General features: G+C 41.9%; 1 protein-coding gene across 4 annotated transcripts; it reads right to left on the reverse strand.

Annotated features, from left to right (window-relative positions):
* Nucleotides 1-369: 369 nt before the first annotated feature.
* Nucleotides 370-25,796, reverse strand: Zc4h2 (zinc finger C4H2-type containing). 4 transcript variants are annotated; one of them, XM_050129950.1, is made up of 5 exons: nt 25,577-25,796; nt 6,479-6,659; nt 4,802-4,974; nt 3,632-3,794; nt 370-2,071 (listed from the first exon to the last, which is right to left on the reverse strand). In XM_050129950.1, exons 1-5 carry the CDS (start codon nt 25,627-25,629, stop codon nt 1,958-1,960), a joined length of 684 nt encoding a protein of 227 aa, XP_049985907.1. In that variant the 5' UTR covers nt 25,630-25,796; the 3' UTR covers nt 370-1,957. The 4 variants fall into 4 exon arrangements, with proteins under 4 accessions (XP_049985907.1, XP_049985908.1, XP_049985910.1 ...); XM_050129951.1 differs by having other exon boundaries at nt 6,479-6,650; nt 25,577-25,794; XM_050129952.1 differs by lacking the exon at nt 370-2,071 and adding an exon at nt 3,890-3,898 and having other exon boundaries at nt 3,634-3,817; nt 6,479-6,650.
* Nucleotides 25,797-25,896: the final 100 nt, after the last annotated feature.

Consider the following 25,896-nt stretch of genomic DNA (forward strand, 5'->3'; position numbering starts at 1 on the left):
GGGGAAGAGACAGAAATCTTTAATTAATTAATAAAGAAATAAATAAATTAAAAAAAAGAAATAATGGCTTTGGTCTGCTAGTACCATACTCCTATGTTTTCACTCACTTAGGTAGTGGCATGGGCACAAATCCTCCCCCTATTCTAAGAAAATCACAGTGAGTCTCAGTATTGGGACCCTGTTCTTGGCCTGCACTTCCAGTATCGTCACAGCAGGCAGCACTGCTCCAGCCATCTCTCTGTCTATCTCCAACCACAGTGCTCCCGGCTCCCGGCCACATCTCTGTAGCCTTCTCCATCTTTTTTTTATTTTCCCCTTTCTACTGTTATTGTTGTTGTCGCCCAGTGTACAGAATGCACCCAATTAGCATTTATTCCAACAAATGAACGTTTATTTAAAAGGATTTATAAAATCATACCACTTACTTTAAAAAGACGGAGGCATCTTTGATGTTTGGAACACATATTATTGTGACTCAAAGTCAAAAGTTAAAAAAAAAGAAACAAAAATTGATAAATATCTCCCTTTTCTCCCAGCCAGGGATACAGACCTGGAGCTATATCTTTTTAATCAGTCAGCCCTGACTTTATTCCATAGGTCTAAGAGTAACATGACTAGGAGGCTTAGCTTTGATAAAGATGTCAGCTGTGGGGCTTGAAGAGCTTAGTGCCCTTGGTTGGGGGAGAAAGGTCACCTGCACAACCCACAGGAAAAGAATGACCAATAACTTCCTGAACCGAGGCTACTTTAGAGAAGACAGACTCAAAGGGAGGGAAGAATGGAAAACAAAGTCATACCCACTTACATGTATAAAATGATTGGCATTCATATAATACCATATTCACTTTTATCCTCCCAGTGATACAGTGATGGTAATTGAGCAGGTATTACAGTGATTTTTTTTAAGATTTATTTTATTATGTATACAATGTTTCTTCTGCATGTACACCTCTATGCCAGAAGAGGGCACCAGACCTCATTACAGATGGTTATGAGCCATTATGTGGTTGCTGGGAATTGAACTCGGGACCTCTGGAAGAACAGCCAGTGTTCTTAACCTCTGAGCCATCTCTCCAGCCCCTACAGTGATGTTTTTTTAAACAAAATACAAAGCTAAAGTCAGCTCCTGGATTCTCAATCCAAGACAATTCCTATACCATAGCCACCAGACCTCCTATTTCCAGCAGTGAACAGGGTGAGACGTGTAGCATGGGTCTGACTCCCTAATTTCACTGCAGCGAATGCCTACTGATTTGCAAAGAACAAAAAAAAGTATAGAGGAAAAGACCTACAGATCTTGGGATCTTCAGATGCCCAGTCTGGTATGTAAAAACTTGAGTATACTTGGAAGGCTTGGATGGAACCATGGCATAACACAGAGCCTCACACATTACTATAAGAAAGAACACCTGTCTAAGTTACTCCTGAGCTCTAATGGTGAGCTAAATACTGGGGAAATACACAGATTCAGCCCATTGGGAAGTCCGGCAAAAATAAAGTAGTTGTCCTTTCAGAACCTAAGGCAAAAAGAGAGGGAAGGACATCATTGAGGCCTTTTCTTAAAGTAAGACATGGACCTCCTCCAGTCCGTACACCCTGCAGCCCAATAGGCTCCAGTCCTTGGGAGCAAGAGAAAGAGTCCATCAGGGCCTTTACCCCTCAGTCACCTCCAAACCAGCACAGTAGTTGAGATGTGAGAGGGAGAGAAGGGGTCATGAGACCCAGTCATTAGCACCCAAACCACAGCTGTTCTTGAACCTGATATCCCAAGAGCAGAAAGAAAGAAGAGCAAAGAGAGAGAGAGAGAGAGAGAGAGAGGTGTTCTTCTTCCAGAAAATTAAATAGAAGACTCAAGAGGAGAAGGAAGGGGTATTTTTTTTTAGAAAATCAGGACATCTATCACTCTGGCCAAGGGGAGGGTTTATGATCAACAGCGGTCTAGCCCTTCACCTTCTCTTCATTCATCTTGCTTCCGTTTTGGCTTTTTAGGGTTCCGTGACCGACTCTTGGCTTTGCAAAGAGGACATATAGGTGCATTGCGATGAATCTGTTGATGACATGACAAGCAGGCCTGAGGACAGAATAAAGAAAGTTAGTGTAGTCAGATTACTCTAAGCAATGGTTCAGACTGCAGCTACTCAGGGGCCCAGAAAATAATTACAATTTTCCATTTGGAAGGAACAGTTAGTTATCAGGAAGATTCAGGTAGATACCAGTGTTTTTGGAGACCACAGAACATGGGAGTGAAAGATATAACACAGAGAGAGGTGTAGAAAACCTGCATGTAAAACTTGGAAATAAAAACTATATATCTATGTAGCAATATATCAGAACATTATCTCTAACAAGCTCTCCCATGTACTATCGATTTGTCTTGGACAAGATGAATTAGCAAGCATTTTTCTATAGTGACCAAGATAGAGAATATTTAGACTTTAAAGGGTATTTTCAATTAAAATTGGGTGGAGTGTGTGTGTGTGTGTGTGTGTGTGTGTGTGCAAGAGAGAGAAAGAAAGAGATAAAGAGAGAGAGAAAGGAAGAAAGAGAGAGAGAGAAAGAAAGAGACGAAATGAAGAGATGTGTGTGCATGTGCCACAGAACATGTGTGGAGGTCTGAGGACAACTTTGCAGTTCTCTCCTAGAACAGCTTTTGGGAATTGGTTCTTTCCTTCTACCATGGGATGCTGGGATCAAACTCAGATCATAACATTCCCATGGTAAGTGCTTTTACATCCTGAGTCATGGGGTGGCCCATAAATATATTAGACTTTCCACATTAAGTGGTCTGTTGCAATTATTCAACTCTGTTAAGATATAACACACAAGCTGGATGTGGTGGTGCACGCCTTTAATCCCAGCACTCAGGAGGCTGAGGCAGGCAGATCTCTGAGTTTCAAGTCAGCTTGGTCTACAGAGTGAATTGCAGGACAGACAGAGCTATGCAGAGAAACCCTGTCTTAAACCAAACCAAAAAAAAAAATACAACACACAAATCACCTGGCATGTGTGTACACCAATAAATTGCCAATGAAAGCTTATAACAAGGCAGACTCTACCTGTAGGCTATGGTCTACTGGAAAGCCACTCTAGTAAAACGTCTGTTTGACTAGTTACTATTGACCCAATTCTGTGATGCTTCACTGGAAACCCATAAACAGTTTTGGCCTAGTAGAAATGCAAATTAATTCTAGCGGGAAGGAAAGGTAATCCTAAAGGTATTACATTTATGTCTCTAGAAGACATAAATAATTTCTGCATAAAACTTCCAAATTTATTCCAGTGTTCTTTCCAACCATGTAAACATCTGTTCTCCAAATGCAGTAAGAACCTGCCTTGTGATCCTACTGAATCCCTCACTAATGAGATATGTTCACTATGTATTTGTATAAGGATTCCCTTTCTAACCTTTAGAAAATTCTATTTCAGTAGGGCCTGCCAGGCTTCTTGTATTCTAATCTCTCTAGGGATTTGCAGCAACATGGATTCAACATAACATCCCATCCTCTGTGTACCAATCAAACATTGTTTAAGTAAGATCTAAAATAACAAGACCACAACCTCAAGCACCATCTCGTCAGCCTCCCATTGCAGGACACTTTGCTTCCTCTGTGGTCCAGTCTAGCTTACCCACCTTCATAGGCGGAGGCTGCTGTCTGAAGGTGGCTGTCTGCCGTGTGTCCTGCTTCCTGGCCACTTGGAGCTGTTGGGCAGCAGCAGCTGCAGCAGCGAGGGATTCAGGTATGGGAGGTTCTTGAGGCTCTGTCTGCCATTCCGCTTTCTGCTTCTCAAAGTAACTTTGGGGATGAAAAGACACTGGCTGGATCACTCTGAAAGCAAGAAGAACCTTGCCCCTCTTAAAGTTTCTATGCTAAGGAACCAAAAATTGTACTGGGATCTTCTCTAGAATGGCACGACCCTCCCTATAGCACATGGGTCCTTCCCCTAGTACTAGGCACATGATCTACTGAAAGTAGATCTAGGAAAGTAGACACTTCTTCTTAACTCTGATAGATGCAGATGATCAAGAAATCTTAGGGCTAGCAAGATATTTAGACCTGTTGTCTATTTGATGGTCACTTGCATTGTTCAGACCAAGCATTCCCAAGCCTATATTTATATCCTTCTAGGAATAGGAAGCTTACTGCTTCTACAGGAATCCAGTTGTAACTTTAGGATACACTCCCTCCTGTTGGGCTGAACTCTGTCTTTAAAATGAGCCTAGTTTTTAACTCTGGGTCTTGAGATTAAAGAACAGGCCATATCCTGGAGAAAATGGAAGCACATCCTTTTTGGAAAGTGACATTTTAAAATTCATAGGTAAGTTATTTTAAATGTTATATTAAATTTATTTATTTGTGCATGTGTATGTACAGGCAGGCACATGATGCTACCATGTCATAGGACACAAGTCATAGGACAGCCTGCAGGCGTTCATCCTTTCCTTTCACCGCATGGGTCCCAGGAATTGAACTCAGGCCCCCAGGGCTGGTGGAAAGCCATTTTACTCCCTGAGCTATCATACCACTGCATAGGTAAAATTCTTACATTGTCAAAAATTGCACAAAGTATTTTTAAAGAGTCACCCATTAAACTTCATCTCATCATTGCTCTTTATGTCAGCATGGAGACTTGAAGAACGTCATGCAAGGAATTAGTCACCGGCAGGCCTAATAATAGGACTAGACTATGTACTCGGACTTTCAGGCCATGTAAATATCCATGTCCATCTGTGTCGCCTCCCCCCTCTCCCCTCCCTTCTGTTACATTGTGTTATTTTGGGGTCAGAGGGCAGGCAGCTTACTCCAAGGAGAGTTTCTCTTCCTCTTCACACAAGTCAGGAAGCCTCTGCAATCCCAATGTCATGCGCAGGGCATCCACATGCTCCTTCAGAGGTTTATACTCATCATGAAGCCTCCGGGTGGACTCTAGCAACTTGTTTAAGTCATTTTCAGACTGTTTAATGGTGTTTTCCATCTGGAAAATAGAGCAGGGTAGAAACAGAAAAGATCCCAACGTTCTCAAAGACGTTTTAGAACTGAACACATAATAGCACAGAATCCAGAGGGAGACCAATCTATGTTCAAGTTTACTATGTCTTTTCTGCATGGCGGATCCCGCCTCGGTTTCTTCATCACTATGATAGTGAAAGTTTAATAGTGCACACCCCATGCAGTCTTAGTAAAGGTTCGATGATTGAATTCATGTGAACGGAGTAACAGCTCATAAACTCGTGGTCAAATTACTCAAATTACTAACACCTCCGAGCTGCAGTTGCCTTTAAAGATCATCTAGCTCACCTCACCTGGATTGCAGTCTACTGTAGAGGTCAGTGAGCTGAAAGAAGCTTCGGCTTTCACGGAGATCCTTATGAACAAAACCAACACAGAAACGGAAGACTTACGTCTTCCAAGCCAGTTACATTTTTCCTAGGTCAACTGTTTTCAAACTGGTCACCACACTTCCACCCACCACCCCATCCACACGCCCCGTCAGCAGCTGCAGCGGCAGCATTAGCATTTAGGAACGAAGAATTGTATATTCTCAATCCCTTACCTAACATATGCAACTAGAAACTCTGGAGTAAAGTTCAACCACTTGGGCTCTAATGGGCCCTCCAGCTGACCCTCATGCTCTAGTCTGAGATCTACCGGCCTGGATTCTCAACCCCTCTATTGAAAAAAAAAATGTGATTCTTTCTATTGATTCTACATCATCAGTTCCCTCCAGGAGACCCAGAATCTTGTGCTCTCTAACACATAAGACCCCAAGGGTCTTACACAGCCTCATTTATGTATTTTTAATGATTCTAGGAACTGACAACATTCTGAAAACTAGTAATCCCACAGAAATGAGTTTGCCAAGAAGAGAAACGTAGCTCCATCAAAAACGAATTTTAAAAAAGATGTCATAGGCTCTAAGGATTGGAAAGGATCTCACAGGTGAACCCTTTCCACTTCCTGATAAAGGAATACCCAGTAAAAGAAGCCTAGACTATTAGTGAGTAACTCCAAACAAGGGAATTTGTCAGCTTGGCAATTTAGTCACAGTATTCCAAGAGTTTCCAAATGGCCGTCTAATGAGAGAGCCCCACTTTGGTAAGCAGACAGAGAGGATGGATTTGGTCTTATTGGGAGCTTTTGAGCATTTTATGCTACCCTCAAGGGGTATCTAGTCCACTTTTCCTTGGCTACTTCCTGAACTGCAGAATTCCAGAATGTGAACATGTCAGAACGGACTGAGCCCTCGAAGGTCAGTTGGCCTTTCATAATACAGGGAGAAATTACGATGCTCAGAAATAAAGGACTTGTCCATTATTGTGACATAATCAGAGCTCACCTCAGAACTTCTGGAATTTTCTACTCCACAGCCCTCTCCTCTGAGCTAACTAGCCACACTGACATCTAAATGAAAGGTAACAACATCCTCTATTTGCTCATCCTTAACGAACCCAGAGACAGGCAGGCAGCCAGCCACGTACCACATTGATATCAGCATGGATCAGTCGGAGTTCCTCCACGTGTGCCATCTTCTCCTGCAGCAGGAGATCCATCTCCTGTTTGTATTCCTTCAGGTGCCTCTCTTCTGACTCCAGTGCCTCAAACTCAGCCTTCAAACGGGCCTTAATCTTTTCCATCTGCAGAGTCTTGTTCCTGAAATTTCTCAAGAGCAGGAAACAGGCCAGTAGGAGGATGGAGGAAGACAGAAATGGAAAGCAGAGTTAGGCCTTTCCTTCTAAGCTATCTTTCTAACCCCCGCTTTCACAGACAAGAGAAGATCAGAGCCATCTCAGAAAGAGTTATTGTTATAGGGAGGCCATTTGTTGGTTCCTGGCTGCTCAGCCCTGAAATAATCACACAAAAACTATTATTTAAATCACTGCTTGGCCCATTAGCTCTAGCTTCTTATTGGCTAACTCTTACATCTTAATTTAACCCATCTCTATTAATCTGTGCACCACAATGAGGTTGTGGCCTACCAGCAAAGGTTCTGTGCATGTCTCCAGCTGTGGCTCCATTGCTTCTCCTCCGACTCTGCCTTCATTCCCCTAGCATTCAGTTTAGTTTTCCCCGCCTAGCTCTGTTCTACCCTATCAGGCAAAGCCAGTTTCTTTATTAAGCAATGGCATTCACAGCATAAAGAGGAAAATCCCACATCAAGCTAGGAGATTCTTTTTAAACAGAAAAACTCCGTGACTTGCAAATGAGATAAATTTTATTGCCTCGGGATGTTTGCAAAGGGCAGTGCAGGTTCCAGCTGTGGGACTGCGTTAAGGAAGAACACTAATGGCCTTTAGTGGATATGGGCCAGAGATGCCTCTCATTGCAAATAAGAGTCTCCCACCACAAAGCACTCCCAGCAAAGGTAGCCAGAGCTAGCAACAGTGACCTGAGAAATTCTAAAGAGGCAATGTCCAATGAACTTTCTGCACGGACCAAAATGCTCCGTGTGTGTGCTTTCCAAAGCAATAGCACACATAGCCTGTTGGGCACATGAAATGTGGCTACTATGACTAAAGGACTGATTTATAAATTATATTTGATTTTAATGAATTTAACTTTAAACGTGTGGCTGATGGTGCTCATACCATATAGCATGGCTGGCTCATATAAAAATTGCCCCCCCCCGCACTGCTTATGTCAGGAACATTGGCACAGTGGTGCAAAAGTAACTGCAATACTTGCATGTTACACACTATACTACATTTACCTTTGAGTCAAGTTGTCAGGCGTATGAAGAACTCTTGATGTAGCTATTAACCTTTCTTATAGAGGAACAATATTTGGTTTTATTGAAAAAATATTCATTTAGACCCCTTCCTGCCTAGACCTCTATTCTCAACCTCTTCTATATTATATACAGAACATCTGGACTCTGCCTGCTTCTATCCCAGTTGTAGAGATGGGAAACTGATAATTAGAGTAGTATCGTATGTTGAATCATGTAGCCAGCGGAGTGAGTATTAGGTCAAGAACCCATTTGTATGGGCAGAGACACATCATGAAAGAACATGTACTTTAAACTCATACCTGGGTATATGTGCTGGTTCTGCACTTTACTAGATATTTGCCTTTGAATAATAATAACATTTAAGTTTACATTTAACTCTATTTAATAAGTATGCACTAAGAAGCAAATGCACACACATACACAAATATTTATTGAACACTTGTCCTCCTCAGTCAAGAGCGACAAGGGAAAGCAGTTCAGGAAGTGAGGGTGGCATGAACAAAGGCCCCAGAGCAGAAAAGACACAACCCATGAAAGGAACAACTGAAGACGGATTAGCGGGGCTGGATCCGAAAGAGGGGGAGGGGCCAAGATGAATCCAGGGGTTTTGGTAAAGTTCAACACACAGCTGAGATGCTGGCATGAGTCAAATCTTTCCCCCTCTGCTGAAAAGGGATTCTTCAATTTTTAAATATCAAGAAAGTGACATTATGTGATTCCTTCCTTCTCTCAGCTTTGAATTCCCCAGTACTAACGGGGAAATAATACCACCTACCTCCCAATGCTATGGGGTAGGAATTAAGTGAGTTAATGCATGTAAAGTTCCCAAGCTCCGTGGCCCGTGATGAGCAATCAACAAATGATAGTGTACTCCCCAACTCTGCCCTATAGTTCAGCCATGATCATCTCCTTCACCCCAGCGCTCCAGACACTGGAACAAAGAACTTAAAACTACTACATGTGTGCTGTAAGGCATAATGCTGGTTACTAAGATTGGAATAGCTTCATTAGCATATGCCATTTTGTAAGTAGAATATGAATAATGGCCTATTAAGTGGCAAAGAAAAGCCTTCAATTAAATAAGGAGAGCAACAAGATCATCCTCCAGAGCCCCTCTTCACTTTGAGACTCATGACGTGGTGAAATTCTCACTGCCAGGGACCCACCAGTCAATCCACATAGGGCAGAGATACAGGTAACCTGCCTGTGCACCCAAGCACAGTCCTTTCCTGGTCGAATTGTGGATGCTTTTCTGGGGTTGTCACCTTCTCTTGACCCTTCTTTCTCCTTGCACCCACAAGACACTGAAACCCTCGCTGCAAGGAACTCTCTATCTAGCCCATACAGAGGGAAGACATGGGTAACCTATCTTTACTCGCTGGCACAGAGCCTCCCAACTCAGGTAGCCCTGCGGCTGCTTGCCAAGGATCAGGACTTCCTCCTGACCCTCTTCCCCCTTTTAGGACCCACCATCCCCCAGACATTCCCTGCCAGGGACCCTCTAGCCTGTCTGTGTGCTATAGAAACACAGGTAACATACCTATACTTGCTGGCTTAACCCCTTTCAATTCCAATTGCCCCTATGGATATTTGGTCCTGAACCATACTTCAGGGCCAGACAGACCCATACATCCTGTGTTATGGCCCAGCCTTGTGAGTATGCCTGACCCTCCCGTGTTTGAACTCTTATCAATTTCCAGGCTCATCCTAGAGCCCACAACCAGGGTCTGGGCCCCACCAGGGTGGGGCACAGCTTGGTGTGACCCACCTGCACATTATTTTTAACTGCCAGCTTGTACTGAGTAGCAAACCCTGTGTACCAGCCAAGCCTTCTGTGTCCACATCAAACATACAATCAAAACAAGAAGCCCATGTGCCCGGGTCTCACTGCAAAATAATATGAAAGTTCAAAGACAGTATACACTGTCCATCTCCCCTTCCCCCCCCCCAATCCACCTGTTCTACAGAAATTTTATGTAAGAACAATTACTCAGATTAATTCCAGGATACAGAACTTTAAAAAAAACACCATAAATATTATCAAAGAATTCAGAGTTTAAGGAAAACAGAAACAAACAGTTCAGTGTAAAAAATTTAGAGAGAATTAACTCAAAGAAATAAAGGCTTAAGTGTTACCCAAGAAAAGACAAACACAAGGCTGAATAAAATAACCAAGATAATGCCGGATTAGAAAATGCAGCTCAATAAGGAGATAAGAAGATTGAAGAGCACTCCGCATAAAATGGAGATGGGATTTAAAAAGTGAACAGCACAGCTAGGACACTCAAGGGAAAGTCTTACAAATAGAATGGGAGCCAGAACAGTCATGAGCAATTCAGGGAGATTGCCACTCTAGATCTCAAGATGTCAGCATCAGAGCCAAGATAAGAATAACATGGTTGTGTCGCAAAACGGATACGCATACTATTGGAACAAAATAAAGATCTGAACACAAGTGCACATAGCTACAGCCATTTGACATTCAAGAAAAGATGCTAAAATGATACAATGGGGAAAATAAAAGCATGCTGCCTCTGTCTCTGTAGGTTCATCTGTGCATCAGGCCCACTGTGTTTAGAAGGTCTTGTGTCACAATGGCCTCCATCCCCTCTGGATTTGAAACTCTTCCTGCCTCCTATTCCACAGGGTTCCATGAGCTCTAAGAGGAGGGGTTTGTTGGAGGCACCCTGTTCAGGGCTGAGAGTTCCAAGGGCTCTCATTCTTTCCATAATATATGGCTGCAGGTCCCAGGATTTGTTCCCATTCACTGCAGGAGGAAATCTCTCTGATGGTGGGTGGTGAAAGCTCTGATGTATGAGTATAACAGGATGTCATTAGGACAGTAGTATTTTATTTTAGCGTAGGTCCCTGGGCTATCTCATATTTGGTTCTTAGTCATCCAAGCACCATTTGATGTCACGGAGTGGGCCGGAAGACACCTAAGATATTGGTCAGTTAGTTACTCCCACAAGCTTTGTGTCACCATTGCACTAGAACATCTTGCAGGCAGGACAACATTGTAGATTGGCAAGTTTGTAGCTGGCTTGGTGTTAATGCTTCTCCTTTATTAGCATGCAGAGTACCTTCCTGTACTGAGAACATTAGCCCACAGGGGTGAAGGCCCTATGTAGGAACTTCTCCATATTCAATGAGTTGTGTAAGGGTTGTCTTCAGAAATAGGGCTTTGCTATCAGCTTGTGGATACCATTCTATATAGCCTTGACAACAGCCTGGGTTGTTTCGGGGTTCCTATTGGGGCCTCTTTGACCAACAACTCAATTAGATGTAACTGATTCCTGGTACTGGAAGCTTCATTTGGTGGCAAGAGATGTCCTTTTGGGGCTTCATCTCCCCTGTTAATTGGCAATTTCATTTCGATTGACCAGGACAACTCTTATAAACAAATGCATTTAATTGGAGGCTTGCTTAAAGCTTCAGAGGGTTTGTCCATTATCATCATGGCAAGAAGAAGAGAGGCATAGCACTGGAGCAGTAGCTGAGACCTTTAAATCCTGATCCACAGGTGAGGGTGAGGGGTGGGGGGGAAGTGGGCCTGCTGTGAGCTTTTGAAATTTCAAAGCCCATCCACAGTGACACACCTCCTCCAAAAAGACTCACTTCCTAATCTTCCACTAAACTGTCTACCAACTAGAGATTAGACATTCAAATATAAGAGCCTATGGGGGTGACTCTCATTCAAACCACCATATCAGGAAAGTAAAAAGGAAATATCCTGTGTGTGTATGGGGGGGGTCGGTACAGAGTACAAAAGCAGGGTACAAATGATCTGAAGGGGAAATAGAAAAATAGGCAGGGAGTTTTAATTAGGGAGGGAGGGAAAAAGGAGGAGAATATATATATGAAATTTTCCCATCTGGGCTGACAATGCTATCCTTCAAACCTAACACCAAAAATGAGAAATCCTCTTTTGGAGTTGTTGGTCAAGGTTTTCCAAGAGACTTCCAAACCATGATAGGCTATTTCTGTTGCTCTTGGTTGCTCCCCAGAGGTGGAAGGTAGGTACCTATTGCGAAAGACACTATGTGCATTGGGCACAGGACCCAGCAGATCCAAGATACTGTATATGACCTGAAAGCCTTCTCCCTGAAGACAAGCTTTCCTGGTACCAGCAGATGTCACACAAGGTTCCAAAAGAGGGAACATCCACGGTCTTAGCCAGCTATGATGCTTATGCACCACATTAACGAGTATGACACAATAGCCCTAAGAGTGCAGTGGTGGTATGCATACCATGATGGTAGCCAACAGTCCTCTAACTGACGTAAGACCCACTCAACAAGAGAGAAACCATGCCTCTGGTTTCCCATGGTATTGGAAATCTAGCTAACTACTCCATGCTAGTGAAGCCATGGTTATTGGAGGGGAGTCCACAAGCACCAATTTAGACCAGCACAATCGCTAACAGAACTCTAAATGTTTATCCCTGTGTTCATAGGTAAGTGCACTTCTCTCCAGTCATCAAGGAAATTGCTCGTTGCAACAGGCAAAGACAATTTTCAGAAAGCTACAGCTGATCAAAAGTCAAGATCTGGAGCCTAATCCTATCTACAACACAGCTCCCGCATTATTGTGGATGGTTGAGGGGGTGGGGGTTAGTAAGAGCCAAAGGAACAGGAAGTTTGCTATCAAATTGTGCCCCCTAGAAATGTCAGAGAAGCTACAACCATGAAGTCTCACCAACATGGCTGCTGAAAGATGACCTGAAAAGGGATGACACCAAGAGACACGGCAGCATGGATGGAGGAAAGCTCACAAGGCTCTGACCCTAAACGAAAAACCACAGGCAGTAAAGCAATGCTGAGAGAGGGAGAAACAGTTCTCTCCAGAGAAGAGCTCCCCAATCAGTTATCCAATACCAAACAAATAGCCCTGAAATCTTATACAAACAAGTAATATTATACAGACTGAGAAAGTTGTATTTACATGTTTAGACATATATAAATGCGTTAAGCATTGAATGAGAAAAGGGTACATAAGGGGTTGGGGGAATAAAAGGGAAAGGGAAAATGATGTAATTATAATCTAAAAAACTGTAAAAAGGATATTACATTTTAATCAAGGGAAGAACTAATCAAGAAGGTAGTACAACCCTAAACATATACGCACCAAAGTATTGTGCACCCAATCTCATAAAAGGAGAACTACTGTACTTGAAGAAAAAGATGAACTCCAACCCAGGAAGACTAGATAACTTCAGTACTCCATTTCCTCCAACAGACAGGGCACAGCACAAAATTTAAATAGAGACATATCAGAAATAAATGGCATTATACTTCAAATAGGACTAACATATCGACAGAATACGCCATGCAAATACCAGATAAAATACATTTTACTCAGCAGCCCATGGAAGTGTCTCTAAAATAGACTAACTACTGGGAAACAAACAGATCTTAACAAAAATAAAGAAAAGTTGAATAACGCTGTAGATTCTATCTGACTATAATATAATAAAGCCTGAAATCAATATCAAACAAATTGGTAGTAATTACACAACCTCATGCAGATTAAAAACTACATTACTGAATCATCAATGGGCTAAAGAAGAAATCAATAAAGAATTTTTAAAACTTCCTGGAATTAAATTAAAATGAAATGACATATCCTGGTTGTATTAGAAGGAAACATGTATTTCCTAGCTCGTTCCAGGAAGGCTCCAAAGCTACAGAGAAACCCTATCTTGAAAAAAAAAAAAAACACCACCTAAGTTAGTGATAGAGTGCTTGCCTAACATATACGAGCCCCAGGCTTCTACTCCTGTTACCACAAAATGTGTTATTGTATAGCAGCTTTGATTAATTGTAATAGATACTATATTTGTAGAGCCTACTACATCCTAGCAACTGCACTAGGAACTTTATACGCTATGAAAGGTTATGCTCTCAACACCCTTATGCATAGGTATAGTTGAGCTTCATTTTGAAGGACAAGATTGTGAGAGTGAGGTAAGTAAAATGAATTGCCTGGGATCATATATTCAGGAAGTAGAAAATCCAGGACTGTGAACCCAGTCATCGTCCCATCTATAGACTCATGGGACATGGTTTGTTCTGGACCTAGCTGACTCATTAATTTTCAGAGTGAAAAAAGGAATATCTGGAACATTTAGAATCTTGAAAATTCTTTATGAAAAGAAAGACTCAGTACAGCCTGTACAGAGGTACTGGATGACTACATGAGATGCCTTTGGGCTAATGGGCCCTACAGTTGAGGAAACCATCCAAGTCCTTAAAGGAATCTCCTATAGAGATCCTCCCCAAAGACTAAACAAGAGCTGGTAAGGCCAGAGCATGCCAGGAAAACTGTAGGTGCTCCCTTAAAGAATTTCCAGAATCCCAGGAAATATAACTTTACATAAAACTTTTCAAATTGGATTCCTGAGCTTTCTAAGCGATATCTTCTCCAGACACAGCTCTAGAAAGAAGAAATCTTTTCCAAGAAAGAAGAGAAAAATCAGCTGGAGGATTTCTCCAGAGTGCTTCCTTTACGGCTCTCGTGAAAGAAGAAATGGCATTGGTTAGGGATACGGGTTATCCAGTACTTGCAGGGACTTGTTGGGCTCCCCCGTGACAAACTTCATAACAAGTCAAAAACAGTACTCACTCAAAAAGTAGGGTATGACAGCTACATCCCACAGGGCCTCGGGATGGGATAACCAAGTGGAAAAAAACTAGCCAGTGGAAGTTATTGACTCAGATTCCATTTTGATGGTATCATGTGCAAGGTCTTACTAGTGTATGGCACCTCAAGAACTGGACCCAAAACACCAGCATTGCTTGGGAACTGTTAGAAATATACATTCTCAGTCTTGGATCATGTGCAGATGTGTCTAAGCAGCCTTTAACTAAGCTGGCCTCTGGGTGGAATATTATGCAAGTTTGAATACGGTTTGCTAAAAATTTGAATGTGAGGTATCACAGAGGCAAGAGAAATAAAGGACCTCAAGATTGGTGGGGACATTTTCTGTGATAGGGGAAAGAGAGGATAGAGGATGCTTGTAGTAGGGCTGGGCCGAAAATTCTGTTGGCGCCTGTATGAGAAGCAAAAGTATTGGCTAAGTGTTCACTTGGATATTTGCATCTGAAACTCAGGAAAGACCAAGTGCCAAATGGTAGATCCCTCAGACCCGGTCCAATTCAATCGAAGTGATCAGCCTCCACTTAATATGCCAGCTCTGTGGATGGATCAATGCACATGATCTGTAAATGACACTGAGTGAATTTGAAAATAAAATCTTAGTTAAGGGAGCCACCTTAGGGTTGGCAAGAGACTTGAACCTAGAGTGGCTCTCAGGAGCACAAGGCGATGTCCCCAGTTAGTCCCTTGGGAAGCTGAGGATAGGGAACCTGAAATGACCCTATCCTATAGCAATACTGACGAATATCTTCCATATCACCATAGAACCTTCATCTGGTGATGGGTGGAGATAGAGACAGAGACCCACACTGGAGCACTGGACTGAGCTCCCAAGGTCCCAATGAGAAGCAGATGGAGGGAGAACACGAGCAAGGATGTCAGGACCACGGGGGGTGCACCCACCCACTGAGACAGTGGGGCTGATCTATTGGGAGCTNTGAATATGGCGAACAATGAGGGCTGATGAGAAGCCAAGGACAATGGCACGGGGTTTTGATCCTACTTCATGTTCTGGCTTGGTGGGAGCCCAGCCAGTTTGGACGTTCGCCTTCCTAGACTTGGATGGAGGGGGGAGGACCTTGGACTTTCCACAGGGCAGGGAACCGTGACTGCTCTTTGGACTGGAGAGGGAGGGGGAGAGGAGTGGGGGGAGGGGGAAAAGGGTGGGAGGAGGGGGAGGGAAATGGGAGGCTGGGAGGAGGCGGAATTTTTTTTTCCTTTTCTCAATAAAAAAAATAAAAAAATAAATAAAAAGGTCAGTTTTTCTTGTTTCCTCTAGCCAGGTAAGCTCATTCTTTAAATATCAAGGCTTCTGTATTTACAGTTAATCAGATTATCTGGAAAAAATAGCTACTAAGAAAAAAGCAAAATATCATACTTTAAAGACTGTTGCAGCTTAATACTAAGTCCAACTCCTTTCTTTCTGTTCTTTCTCCTGTGGTCACCACTGTTTGGCTTGACTTTAAGTTTCAATGACCCAAGCTGTCCTGGATTTAAATCTTGTCCAGGGGCTAAAACAATTATTAAACCCAGTACTGAGATTGTCAGAGCACTAGATGGAGAAAGAAAGGGAGGGAGGGAGGGAGGGAGGGAAGGAAGGAAGGAAGGAAGGAAGGAAGGAAGGAAGGAAGGAAGGAAGGAAGGAAGAAAGAAAAAGCAAGCAAGCAGAGAGAGAACACATGTGTTGGCTACTTTTTATGTCAACTTAAAACAAGTTAGGATCATCTGTGAAGAGGAATCTTAATTGAGAAAATGTCCCCAAAAGATTGGCCTGTAGGCAAGTCTGTAGGGAATGTTCTTGATTGATGATTGATGTGGGAGGTCCAGCTCACTGTGCACACGAGCACCTCTGGGCTGGTAGTCTCGGGTGCTGTAAGAAAGAAAGCTGAGCAAGCCGTGGGAAACAAGGCAGTAAGCAACATTTCTCCAAGGCCACTGCATCAGTCCTTGCCTCCAAGCTCCTTCCTTGAGCTCTGCCTCACAGGAGTGTGAGAAAATCAACCCTTTCTTTCCCAAGTTGTGTTTGGTCCTGGTGTTTCATCACAGTAATAGAAACCCCAACTACGGCAGAGCACATGTCAATTAAAAGCTGCACAGTTCTCTTTGTACAGCTCAGGCAGACTACTGATTCCTTTGATCTGGAGCATTAAAGTTTGGGGATAAAAGGTGGCATTCCATTTGGGCCTTCCTTGAAAGAACAAATAGAATTCACAGACACAGGATGAGAAAAGAACAATCTAGCATGAAGGATCTGTGCAAGCAAAATATTCGAGGATGGAAACATATGAAAGAGAAATGAACTTCTATATTGTTAAAAGATAAAGTCAAAGAAAGTGATAGTCACAGTTGAGGTGGGAATGGTGAACCTGGAATGTGGCGTGTACTGCAGTTATAAATACCATAGTAACAATGCATATCCAACAGATAAACAGCATGAAATAATTGATCCTTAAAAAATGAATTTCACATCATGACAGAATACACATGCACACATACACACAAAACCTAAAAAACAAACAAAGAACAACAAAACAATGCTTTCCCAACGGTGCACCCACTACTTCTTAAGAAATGTATATTGGTAATCTATCTTTTAAATAAAAATGAAGAATACTATATCACCTGATTAAAGTTATATGCAAGCCAAGCCACCAGTGGGCAATGACCTGTGAGTTCAAAATATGGCTATACAAAAAAGGTAAATCAGTGGGGTATTTGAAGGGAAAACATCATACCTATTTTAGGGAGGTCATTCTCATAACAGTATGCATGGAATTAAAGACAGAAGAGGCTAAAGACAAGGAAATAATTCTGTAGGTGGAAATGAACACAATATCACAAATATGCAGGGCACTGATGATGAAGGCCTAAAACAGGCAGTAAGTGTGCAGGTAGAGAATAAGACAGGAATTTCCGTGAAATGATGATGAAAGAAATAGAAAGTTAATGCTGAATTTTAGGTTTCAAGCTAAGGCAAATGTAACAGGAATGACAACATTAAGATGAATTTTCAGGGGAGCAGCTCAACAGCAGTAGGGAGCTATGAAGTCATAAAGAGTTGGCCAAGAGTAGTTGAATTTGTAGAACACCCAGCTGGGCAAGCCCAGTAGACTGTGGTGTGCACAGAGTGCTGAAGATTGGAAAGGGATGCTATGTGGCCCCTAAAAATTTGGAGATAATATAAATGCCCATGGATCTATGGAGAGTCTACACAGTGAGAAAATGAGGTGGAGTGCTCAGCACAGAATTTCCCTGGATAATGTACCTGTATGGTGCCCCTTAACAGCGGCACTGTCTAAACTGAGCTTTTATTTCTACAAAGAAAGCTCTGTGTGTGTCTGTGTGCCCTCCCATGTGCATGATATGTATGCATTGGCAGCAAGAGCATGTTACAGATACTGGCATGTATATGAGGTTGTGAAAGGCTCTCATTCATGTCATGGCAACGACACTCACTTTCTCAGTTTCATTAATGTTCTCCTGCTTTTTCCTATTTTCTATTACACTTGTTTTTGTTTCACTCTTATCTTTCCTTTTTCTCCTTGACTGCTACTTATAACACCAAAAAACGGACACAGAAAATAGACCAAGGTGTAATTTGGAAGCTGACTGTTGAAACATAGCATTGAATTGCAACAGAATTTCTGAGGGGCACAATCAGGAAATACACTGTAATGAGAGAACCCATTCCTAACACCTTTTCCCATTGCAAATTATGCCTTTGGAGTGTGTAATAATTAATATAAATACACATGCTTCTAGACCTCTATCAATATGTGTATTTTAGCTTGGTGTTATTAGATGAAAATGCCACCATCGTTGCTACTACAGTCCAAGAACATTCATGTTTTAACAAAATAGATTGTTCTTTTAATAAAAACTATTAAAAGAATGGTAAGCATAATTTGAAGTTCAAGAACTGTGCATAGTGGAACATTAACTGGATTCCCAGCATTTATAAGGACACTGGATAATGACATTGCATGCATGCATCATGTGAATAGAGGACATGCTTTATTAGAGGGATTCAGGGAGGGATTAAACTCAGGTTGCCAGGCTTGCACGGCATGTGCCTGTCTCACTGAGACAGCCCACTTTTTATTGTTGGCAGCTTAACGGGTTGTTTTACCCATAACTTACCTGCATCGCTATTTTTAAGTGAGTTTGTTACAGACAGTATATAACTGAATTGTTTTTTCAGAAATCCATTGTACAAATCTCTTTACTTGTCTTTGAATTATTGATCTTTTTTTTTTATAAATGTGAGGGCTGAAACAACGGTTCAACAGTTAAAACACTGGATGCTCTTCCAGAAGACTAGGGTTCCATCCTCAGCACCCACACTGCAACTACTACCCATCTTTAATTCCAGTCCCAGGGGATCCGAGACTCGCTCCTGTACTCCAGGGACACTGCATGTGGTGCACAGAAACAGATGTAGGCAAAACAGCCATATACACAAAATAATAAAATATTTTTAATTATGTGTATGTGTGTCTTCTGTGGATTTAGCATGCTGCATGCATGCATATGACCTTGGAGGCCAGAAGAAAGCCCTGGAACTGTAGTTAAAGACAGCTGTGAGTCCCAAAGTCACCCAGGTCCTCTGCAGGAGTAGTGAGCACTCTTAACCACTAAAACATCTCTTCAGCCACACGTTATCTAAAATAGAATCATTTATATGTACATATACAAACGTATCTGCCTTTTAAACTTTATATATCATGTCTATTTTCTGTTTGGGAGTTGTTTGCTTGCCTCTCTTGGATGAACTACACCTTTTAAAATTTCAGTTTTACTTACTTTTAATACTTTTAAGCCATCTCAGCATAAAAATTTTAGTGTTTGCTTTCAGAAATACATGAGATGTAAAGAATTTAGTGGTATCTTCTAACATCACACTACCAGCTTTAGTGAAATATATTATCTATTTTCTCTGTAAATTAACCTATTCATAAAATATCATAAATATTCCTGTACATACACTGAGATTATAATTATGTTAGAAAATTTCCTTCAAGAGGTCTTATAGGGAAGAAGAAGAGAACCAGAGAATAGGGAACAAGAGAGTGCAATAAGGCTCAATATGATCAAAGTACACTTCATACATATGTAAAGTGTCATTGTAAATTTTTAGATATTAATATATAAAATAAAATATAAAATAAATTTCCTTCAATCACCAAACATAATTAAGAAAACTGAAAATAAAAAGTAAAGTCAAGCCGGGCAGTGGTGGCACATGCCTTTAATCCCAGCACTCGGGAGGCAAGAGGCAGGTGAATCTCTGTGAGTTCGAGGCCAGCCTGGTCTACAAGAGCTAGTTCCAGGACAGGCACCAAAGCTACAGAGAAACTCTGTCTCAAAAATCAAAAAAAAAAAAAAAGTAAAGTCAACTCTATCATGTTTTTGCTTACTAAGTTTGTGTGTTTTGTCCTCTAAGTTAAGTATTCTCATTCTCCTTCACAGCCCATCTGAGGACAGCTCCCGCAGTCGAGAGCATCAAGTTATCAAGCATAAAATCACCCGCGCACACAGCATTCTACACTAGCAGGTCTTTGCCATCATCACTTGAAAATGTTGTACCTCTTTCTACTAGGACCTTGATTTTTCTGTTGAGAAATTTGTCATTCTAATTTCCCCCCTCAGAGGGATAATTAGGGGGTTAGTTCTTATCACCTGCCTTGCTTTCAAGATTCTCTTTTCTTTTCCTTCTTTTTCTGAAGGCTGATTGTAATATGCCTTGGAGTAGATTTCTTTTTGTTGAATCTATTAGTATTTGATTAGTTTTTTTTTTTTTAACCTGGAGGTGGTTTGACACTATTAGGCCTTATTTCTCAAACTATTTCTTCATTCTGTCTTGTGTCTCTACTGGAAGAATTTTTGAAGTTTAATAATTATCTCATTGTGGTTTCTCTTGCTTTAGATTCAAGCTGACTCTTTTTGTTCTGCCTGCCCCATCTTACTGTTGAACCTATCTGTTGAATTTGTAGCTTGTTTTAACGGTCCCCCCTGAGCAGCTTCCTCATGGCTTTTGTTGTTCTTGCTGTCGGACACTGTCTATTTGCTTTGCTTTTGTATTTTCTTTTAACTTAAGGGAGCATGTATTTGGGCTCATGGTTTCAGAAGCAAAGTCCATAATGGCAGGAGAGAGATGGCAGCAGGTGGCGAGAGCAGCACCAGGAACTGGAAACCAGGTGTTCAAATACTTAGGCCTGCTGGTGACATTCTCATTCAAACCAACGCTTTGTACTTCCTGGCTCTTAGAGATCCACGACAATAACATAATGCCGACTGGCATGTACTCCAACTCCAAAAGTCTTTGGAGTCTTTAACATTTTCAACACTGTTTAAAAGTCTGGAGTTGGAGACTTCACGCAGCTCCTCTCAGAGCAGGACACACGTGATGAAGCTCCGACCCAGGATGGACGTAGGCTAGAATCTTCCCGGTAAGCGCACCTTGGGGTGCTTACACACATTATTAGAAATGGGCTAGTCCAGGTGCGAGAATTAGCCTAGAAGAGGCTAGACAGAAATGGGCCAAGCAGTGCTTAAATGAATACAGTTTGTTTGTTGTTATTTCGGGGCATAAGCTAGCAGGCGGCCGGGGTGCTGGGGACGCAGCCCCGCCGCTCCAATTACAACAAATGGCGCCCACGTGGACAACAGCTTCCACATAAAGCCTGAGACAGCTTGGGAAGTAATTCTAGAACAAAATGACAGCTTTGTGCCTGGTTTCTTGGTAGCAGCACTCTCGGGTCTACTCTGCTTGCTAGAGGCAAGCAAGCGCTCTCATCTAAGAGAGGCTTCCTGACTCAACTTTAGCTGCAAAACCCTGCAACTCATTAAGAGGTCCTGCCACGAAGCACTTAAACGGTATTGACAAAAAGCTGAACGCATGCTTTTCGGTTTTCAGCCGTAGCAGGAAAAAAGCTGCGCTGTTTAAAAATGCCGGCCTTCTGGGCCATCCTGCCAGGGCAAACTCTGACTGAGGCAGGAGGGCCAACTACCAAGAGAGGACTTGACTGTTGTCTGTTGTAGCTCGCTGGCTGGCAGGGACCTTGAAACACCATAGAATTGTGGCTATAAACTTGGCTACAGCCTGTATCTCCGCCATGAGGCTGGAAAGCTAAGGAATGGACTGGATCTAGCTGGCAAAGCCATGGCTTTAATCCTACTCATATTGCTCAGTAATTTAAAGGTTCCTGTGGTCAGAAAAAGAGAGATATACAGTAAAGAGAGATTCAAAGACAAAGAAAATTTCTAAATGATTTACAGTGTGTTAAAAATATATGCAAGCTAAAAGTCAAAAGTTCTTAAAAGTAAAAAAAAAGGAACAAAGAGAGTAGTTGGGTGTGGTAGTACACACCTTTAATCCCAATATTTGGGAGGCAGAGGGAGATTGACCTCTGTGACTTCAAGGTGTGGTAGCACACGCCTTTAATCCCAGTGCCTAGAAGGCAGAGACAAACAGATCTCTGTGAGTTCAAGGTGTAGTAGGTACACCTTTAATCCCAATGCCTGTGAGGCAGAGACAGGCGGATCTCTGAGAGTTCAAGGACAGCCTGGTCTACAGAGTTATTCCAGGACAAAGATACAGAGACTATAAAATAAAAGTAAAAATAAACAAAATAGAGGTTAAAATAAAACGCACAAAGATGGAAAATACACAGAGAATCTTGATACTGTATGCTATTATGCTCTCTTTGAATTGTTTGAATGCTGAGGAAGGAGCAACAGCTCCTAAAAGATATTTGTTTATAAATGCTGCTGAACTAATCCAACATAGATATTTTGGAAATGCTTCAGAATTTGGATCTAAGGATATGATACTTTGGAAAGGAGTTTCTTATTTTGTTTTCACAGAGGATGAGATCCTGTTCATTTCTTCTATTCCGATATGGTATGATGGACCACGCCCTCCTGAAGAGTTGCTGTGAACACCTTCAGAAAATTGCTTCGCTCAACTGCCAACTGAGAAGAAACTAGCACACAGGTTATACCATGAATGACCTAATTAATGACGCCCCCATTCAGCAGGAAGCAGTTTGGAGAGAAATAACTACGCCCATATTCCCAAATATGGCTTATAAATGTTCTTTTACATTTAAAGGGGGATATGATATAGGTATTAATAATTTACATTGATATTAGCTTTAGTGATTTAAATTTAAGGTCAATTTTGTTATATGTATATGTATTTCTGATATTGATTAAGGAAGGTATTGTGATTGTGTAGTTCACTTAAAAATGTAATGTATATAGGCTGTTAATAATCATCTATAATAGTCAAGTTTGTAGTCATGTTAGTTAAGATTTTCTAGATGTGCATGGATATATTTCAGATAGGCATTCTTCATATCCTTCAAAGGCTAGAGAATATGGCATTTTAAATGTTTTGATAACTTAGGGCTTTTCATGACAATGAAACACTCTGCTCCTGGAAGGACCAATCTACTTCAGGAAGAAGATGGGCATCGAAGAGGATCCTTATGGAGTTTGATAGCCATTTGGGCAAGAAACTGCTCTTGCCTGGACTATTGCATAAACTGGACACAGAGAACCCGCAGAGAGAGGACTGCTGAACTTGCCTAAAGGTGAGATGATCTTTCGGGGTTTCTGATTCATGAAAGAGTCTGCAAGACATTCTTCAGGACACAGCAGAAAATGACTGAACTGACTTTGAAATTTCCTGCTTTGTGGAAATGTCTGCTGGAAACTATGGGCCTATAGGCCGAAGATGGATGCCCCAACGGTACAGAGGAACTTTGGGTGACTGTCCAGGCAGCGAGATGTCTCTGTCATTTCTAGAGTTTTGAAAGTTGCTTTTTTCTTGTTTGCTTAGCTAATATTGTATCTTTCTGGAGTCTTTGATGGAGTTGAAGAATAGATAGTTATAGTTATAGTTTTCCATTGTTATGATAAAATATAAAATAGATATAAATATTGTAACTGTAATTCTTGCTGGATAACTGTTTTGTTATATGTAATTTTGCTATGTTAAAGTTAAAGCCTTTCCTTTTTGTTTAAACAGAAAAAAGGGAAGTGAAAAAAAAAGTCTGAAGTTTCTCTGCATTGCGATTGTTGTAGGTTTAAAGGCTCTCAGTGTGCTGTATTGCTTAATGAAGCATTTTCATGATGGACATTTTAAAACTATTGTTAGATAATTCTAAATCTGTGGTTTATCAATATTGGCATCCGTGTATTTTCTCATTCAAGTAGATTTATTGGTGTGGTGAGAATTTTTTCAACAAAAGTTGAATACTCTGGATCTGACTTTAATCTTTTGTCTTAGTAGGCCTCCTGATACTCTCAACAGAAATCCAGTTTTTACACTGGGTCTTTCTTGACAATCAAGGTGTATGCCCATGTTACTAGAGGGGAACTTCAGCCTCTCTCTACATCTCTCCTGCAATTCTCTAACGTGGTTAGGGAATAGAAGTCGTGGCTCCTGACTTGGATTCCACAGAAAGGGACCTGTTTTCACTAGGGATTAATTACCTTGATCCCAAATAGTCCATTTCTGCAGATAAGATAAGCTCATTTTTACATATGTATGTATGTATATGTATCTATGTACACACAATACACACACATACACATACTGGTTTTTTTCGAGACAGAAACTGTGTAGCTCTGGCTATCCTGGAACTCACTCTGTACACCAAGTTAGCCTCAAACTCAGAAATCTGCTTTCCCCTCTGCCTCCCAAGTACTGGGATTAAAGGTGTGCACTCCCACTGCCCAGCTAAGACAAATTTATTTTAAAGTCCACAAAGAGTATAAGACTGAAGTTAGAGGCTTCCTACTCAAAGGCCTAAGCTTTTCACTAGCTTCACCCTTAGCATCCTCCTGCACCTAGGAGTCTCATTTCCTACCTCCTGATGCTTTTGTAGGAAAAGACAGAAGCAACCCTTCAGTGGGAAACAGTCAGAAGAACAGAGCCTTTGTAGGCAGCCTCCATTCCTGTCCAATTGTGACATTGTTAATCTTCGTGTCTATGAGAACTCACTCAGATTCTCCAAGCCTTTATTTTTCCACTTATGACAAAGGTCACAGCGAAGACACTTGCAGAAATGTTGGAGGGGGGGGCACTGGCATAGCAGGGGCTCAATAAATGATAGTTTTCCTTGCTTTGCAAAAGGAAAGATATAATCCCTCCAATAGGAAGATGAAACCAAGGTTCTTCACTCCCATTACTATGTGGAGATCCCACACACAAACCACAGAGGTGAAATCTCTTCTCAAATTTGTCAAGGTTAAATCTCATGACCCAATTTCTTATAAAGATATCCTCTATGTGTCTTTTTCTTTTCCGTTCTCCATATATCTGAAAAACTCTCCACATGCAGGTACTTAGGCAGCGCAGGGGTGGCCCACACTGTCAGCCCTTCAGGTACTACCGTTTGGGGGGGGCAGGAATCTCACTGAAATATCGAAACTTGCTTGCAGAGTAGCCCGCTGGAGGTGTGACAGTTCCCAGTTTGGCAGACCTCCCGCTCTTATTCACACACCCATAGTTTGCAACCTCCTTCTAACGTCAGGATAGGAAAAAAGTGATGAAAGAGTTCCAGGGAAACAAGAGCAGCGCCCCCCACCCCCAGGCTCATCTGCATCCCCAGCTACAGCCACAGCAAAGTTGCAAACGGAATGGCCAGGCCAGCTAAACTTGGCTTTTCGCAAGCTCTGGATCATAAAGCTGAACGGAAAATAAAAAACTTTTATAAAACAAGAAGCGAAAAGCGACTTGTACTAAACAAGTATTTTTTTTTTTTTTAATGTGTCTGTGAATGCTAGCTGTCGTCTCCATGCAAAAAAGAATACAGCTGTCTGGTGACAAGCTCCTGGTGTCCCTCTATTCTAGCTCAGCCACATCTGGAAAGGCATCACCATCTCCCCTCCTTCTCTACACACACACACACACACACACACACACACACACACACACACACACACACACTTCCACCAACTACCTCCTCTAGGCTCGACTTCAAATTACCCTTTCCCCCCCTCATTCTTCACCTCATCTGTAAGTCTGTGATGAATGGGCCTCTTTCCCGCCCCTCTTTGCAAGTAGCCCAACAATAGATAGTTTCCACAGAAAAACAGTTCTCTTTGCTCCCAAGGATGCCCGGGAAGGGAGGCGGGATCGAGGAGGGTGGATGCTGCATTAAGCAGAGAAAGGGCTTACCTGATCTCTTTAATGCTTTCCAATTTGCACATGATTTCTTGTTCATCTGCCATGCTTTTCACTCTCAATTTCACGTCCAGAGAACTGTAAAAATGCACCAGCCAAGGGATACAATAGATACAATACAGCCACCTCCTACTGGTTTGTGGCTTTGAGCCTGTGTGGTAGGGGCTTAGGAAAGCCTGGGAGCTGTAGTCCGCAGTTCCAGGGCTGACTAGGCAGCCCGGGTGCCATTAGAACTACAACTCCCAGAAGGCCAAGCGAGGCATTCCTGTTCCCTTTCCTGTAGCGGCACTTTAAATCAATATGTCACAGATAAT

The sequence above is a fragment of the Alexandromys fortis genome, unplaced genomic scaffold (assembly GCF_014885135.2).
Source record: "Alexandromys fortis isolate MF-2015 unplaced genomic scaffold, M_Fortis_MF-2015_v1.1 scaffold_317, whole genome shotgun sequence".
NCBI classification, from domain to species: domain Eukaryota; kingdom Metazoa; phylum Chordata; class Mammalia; order Rodentia; family Cricetidae; genus Alexandromys; species Alexandromys fortis.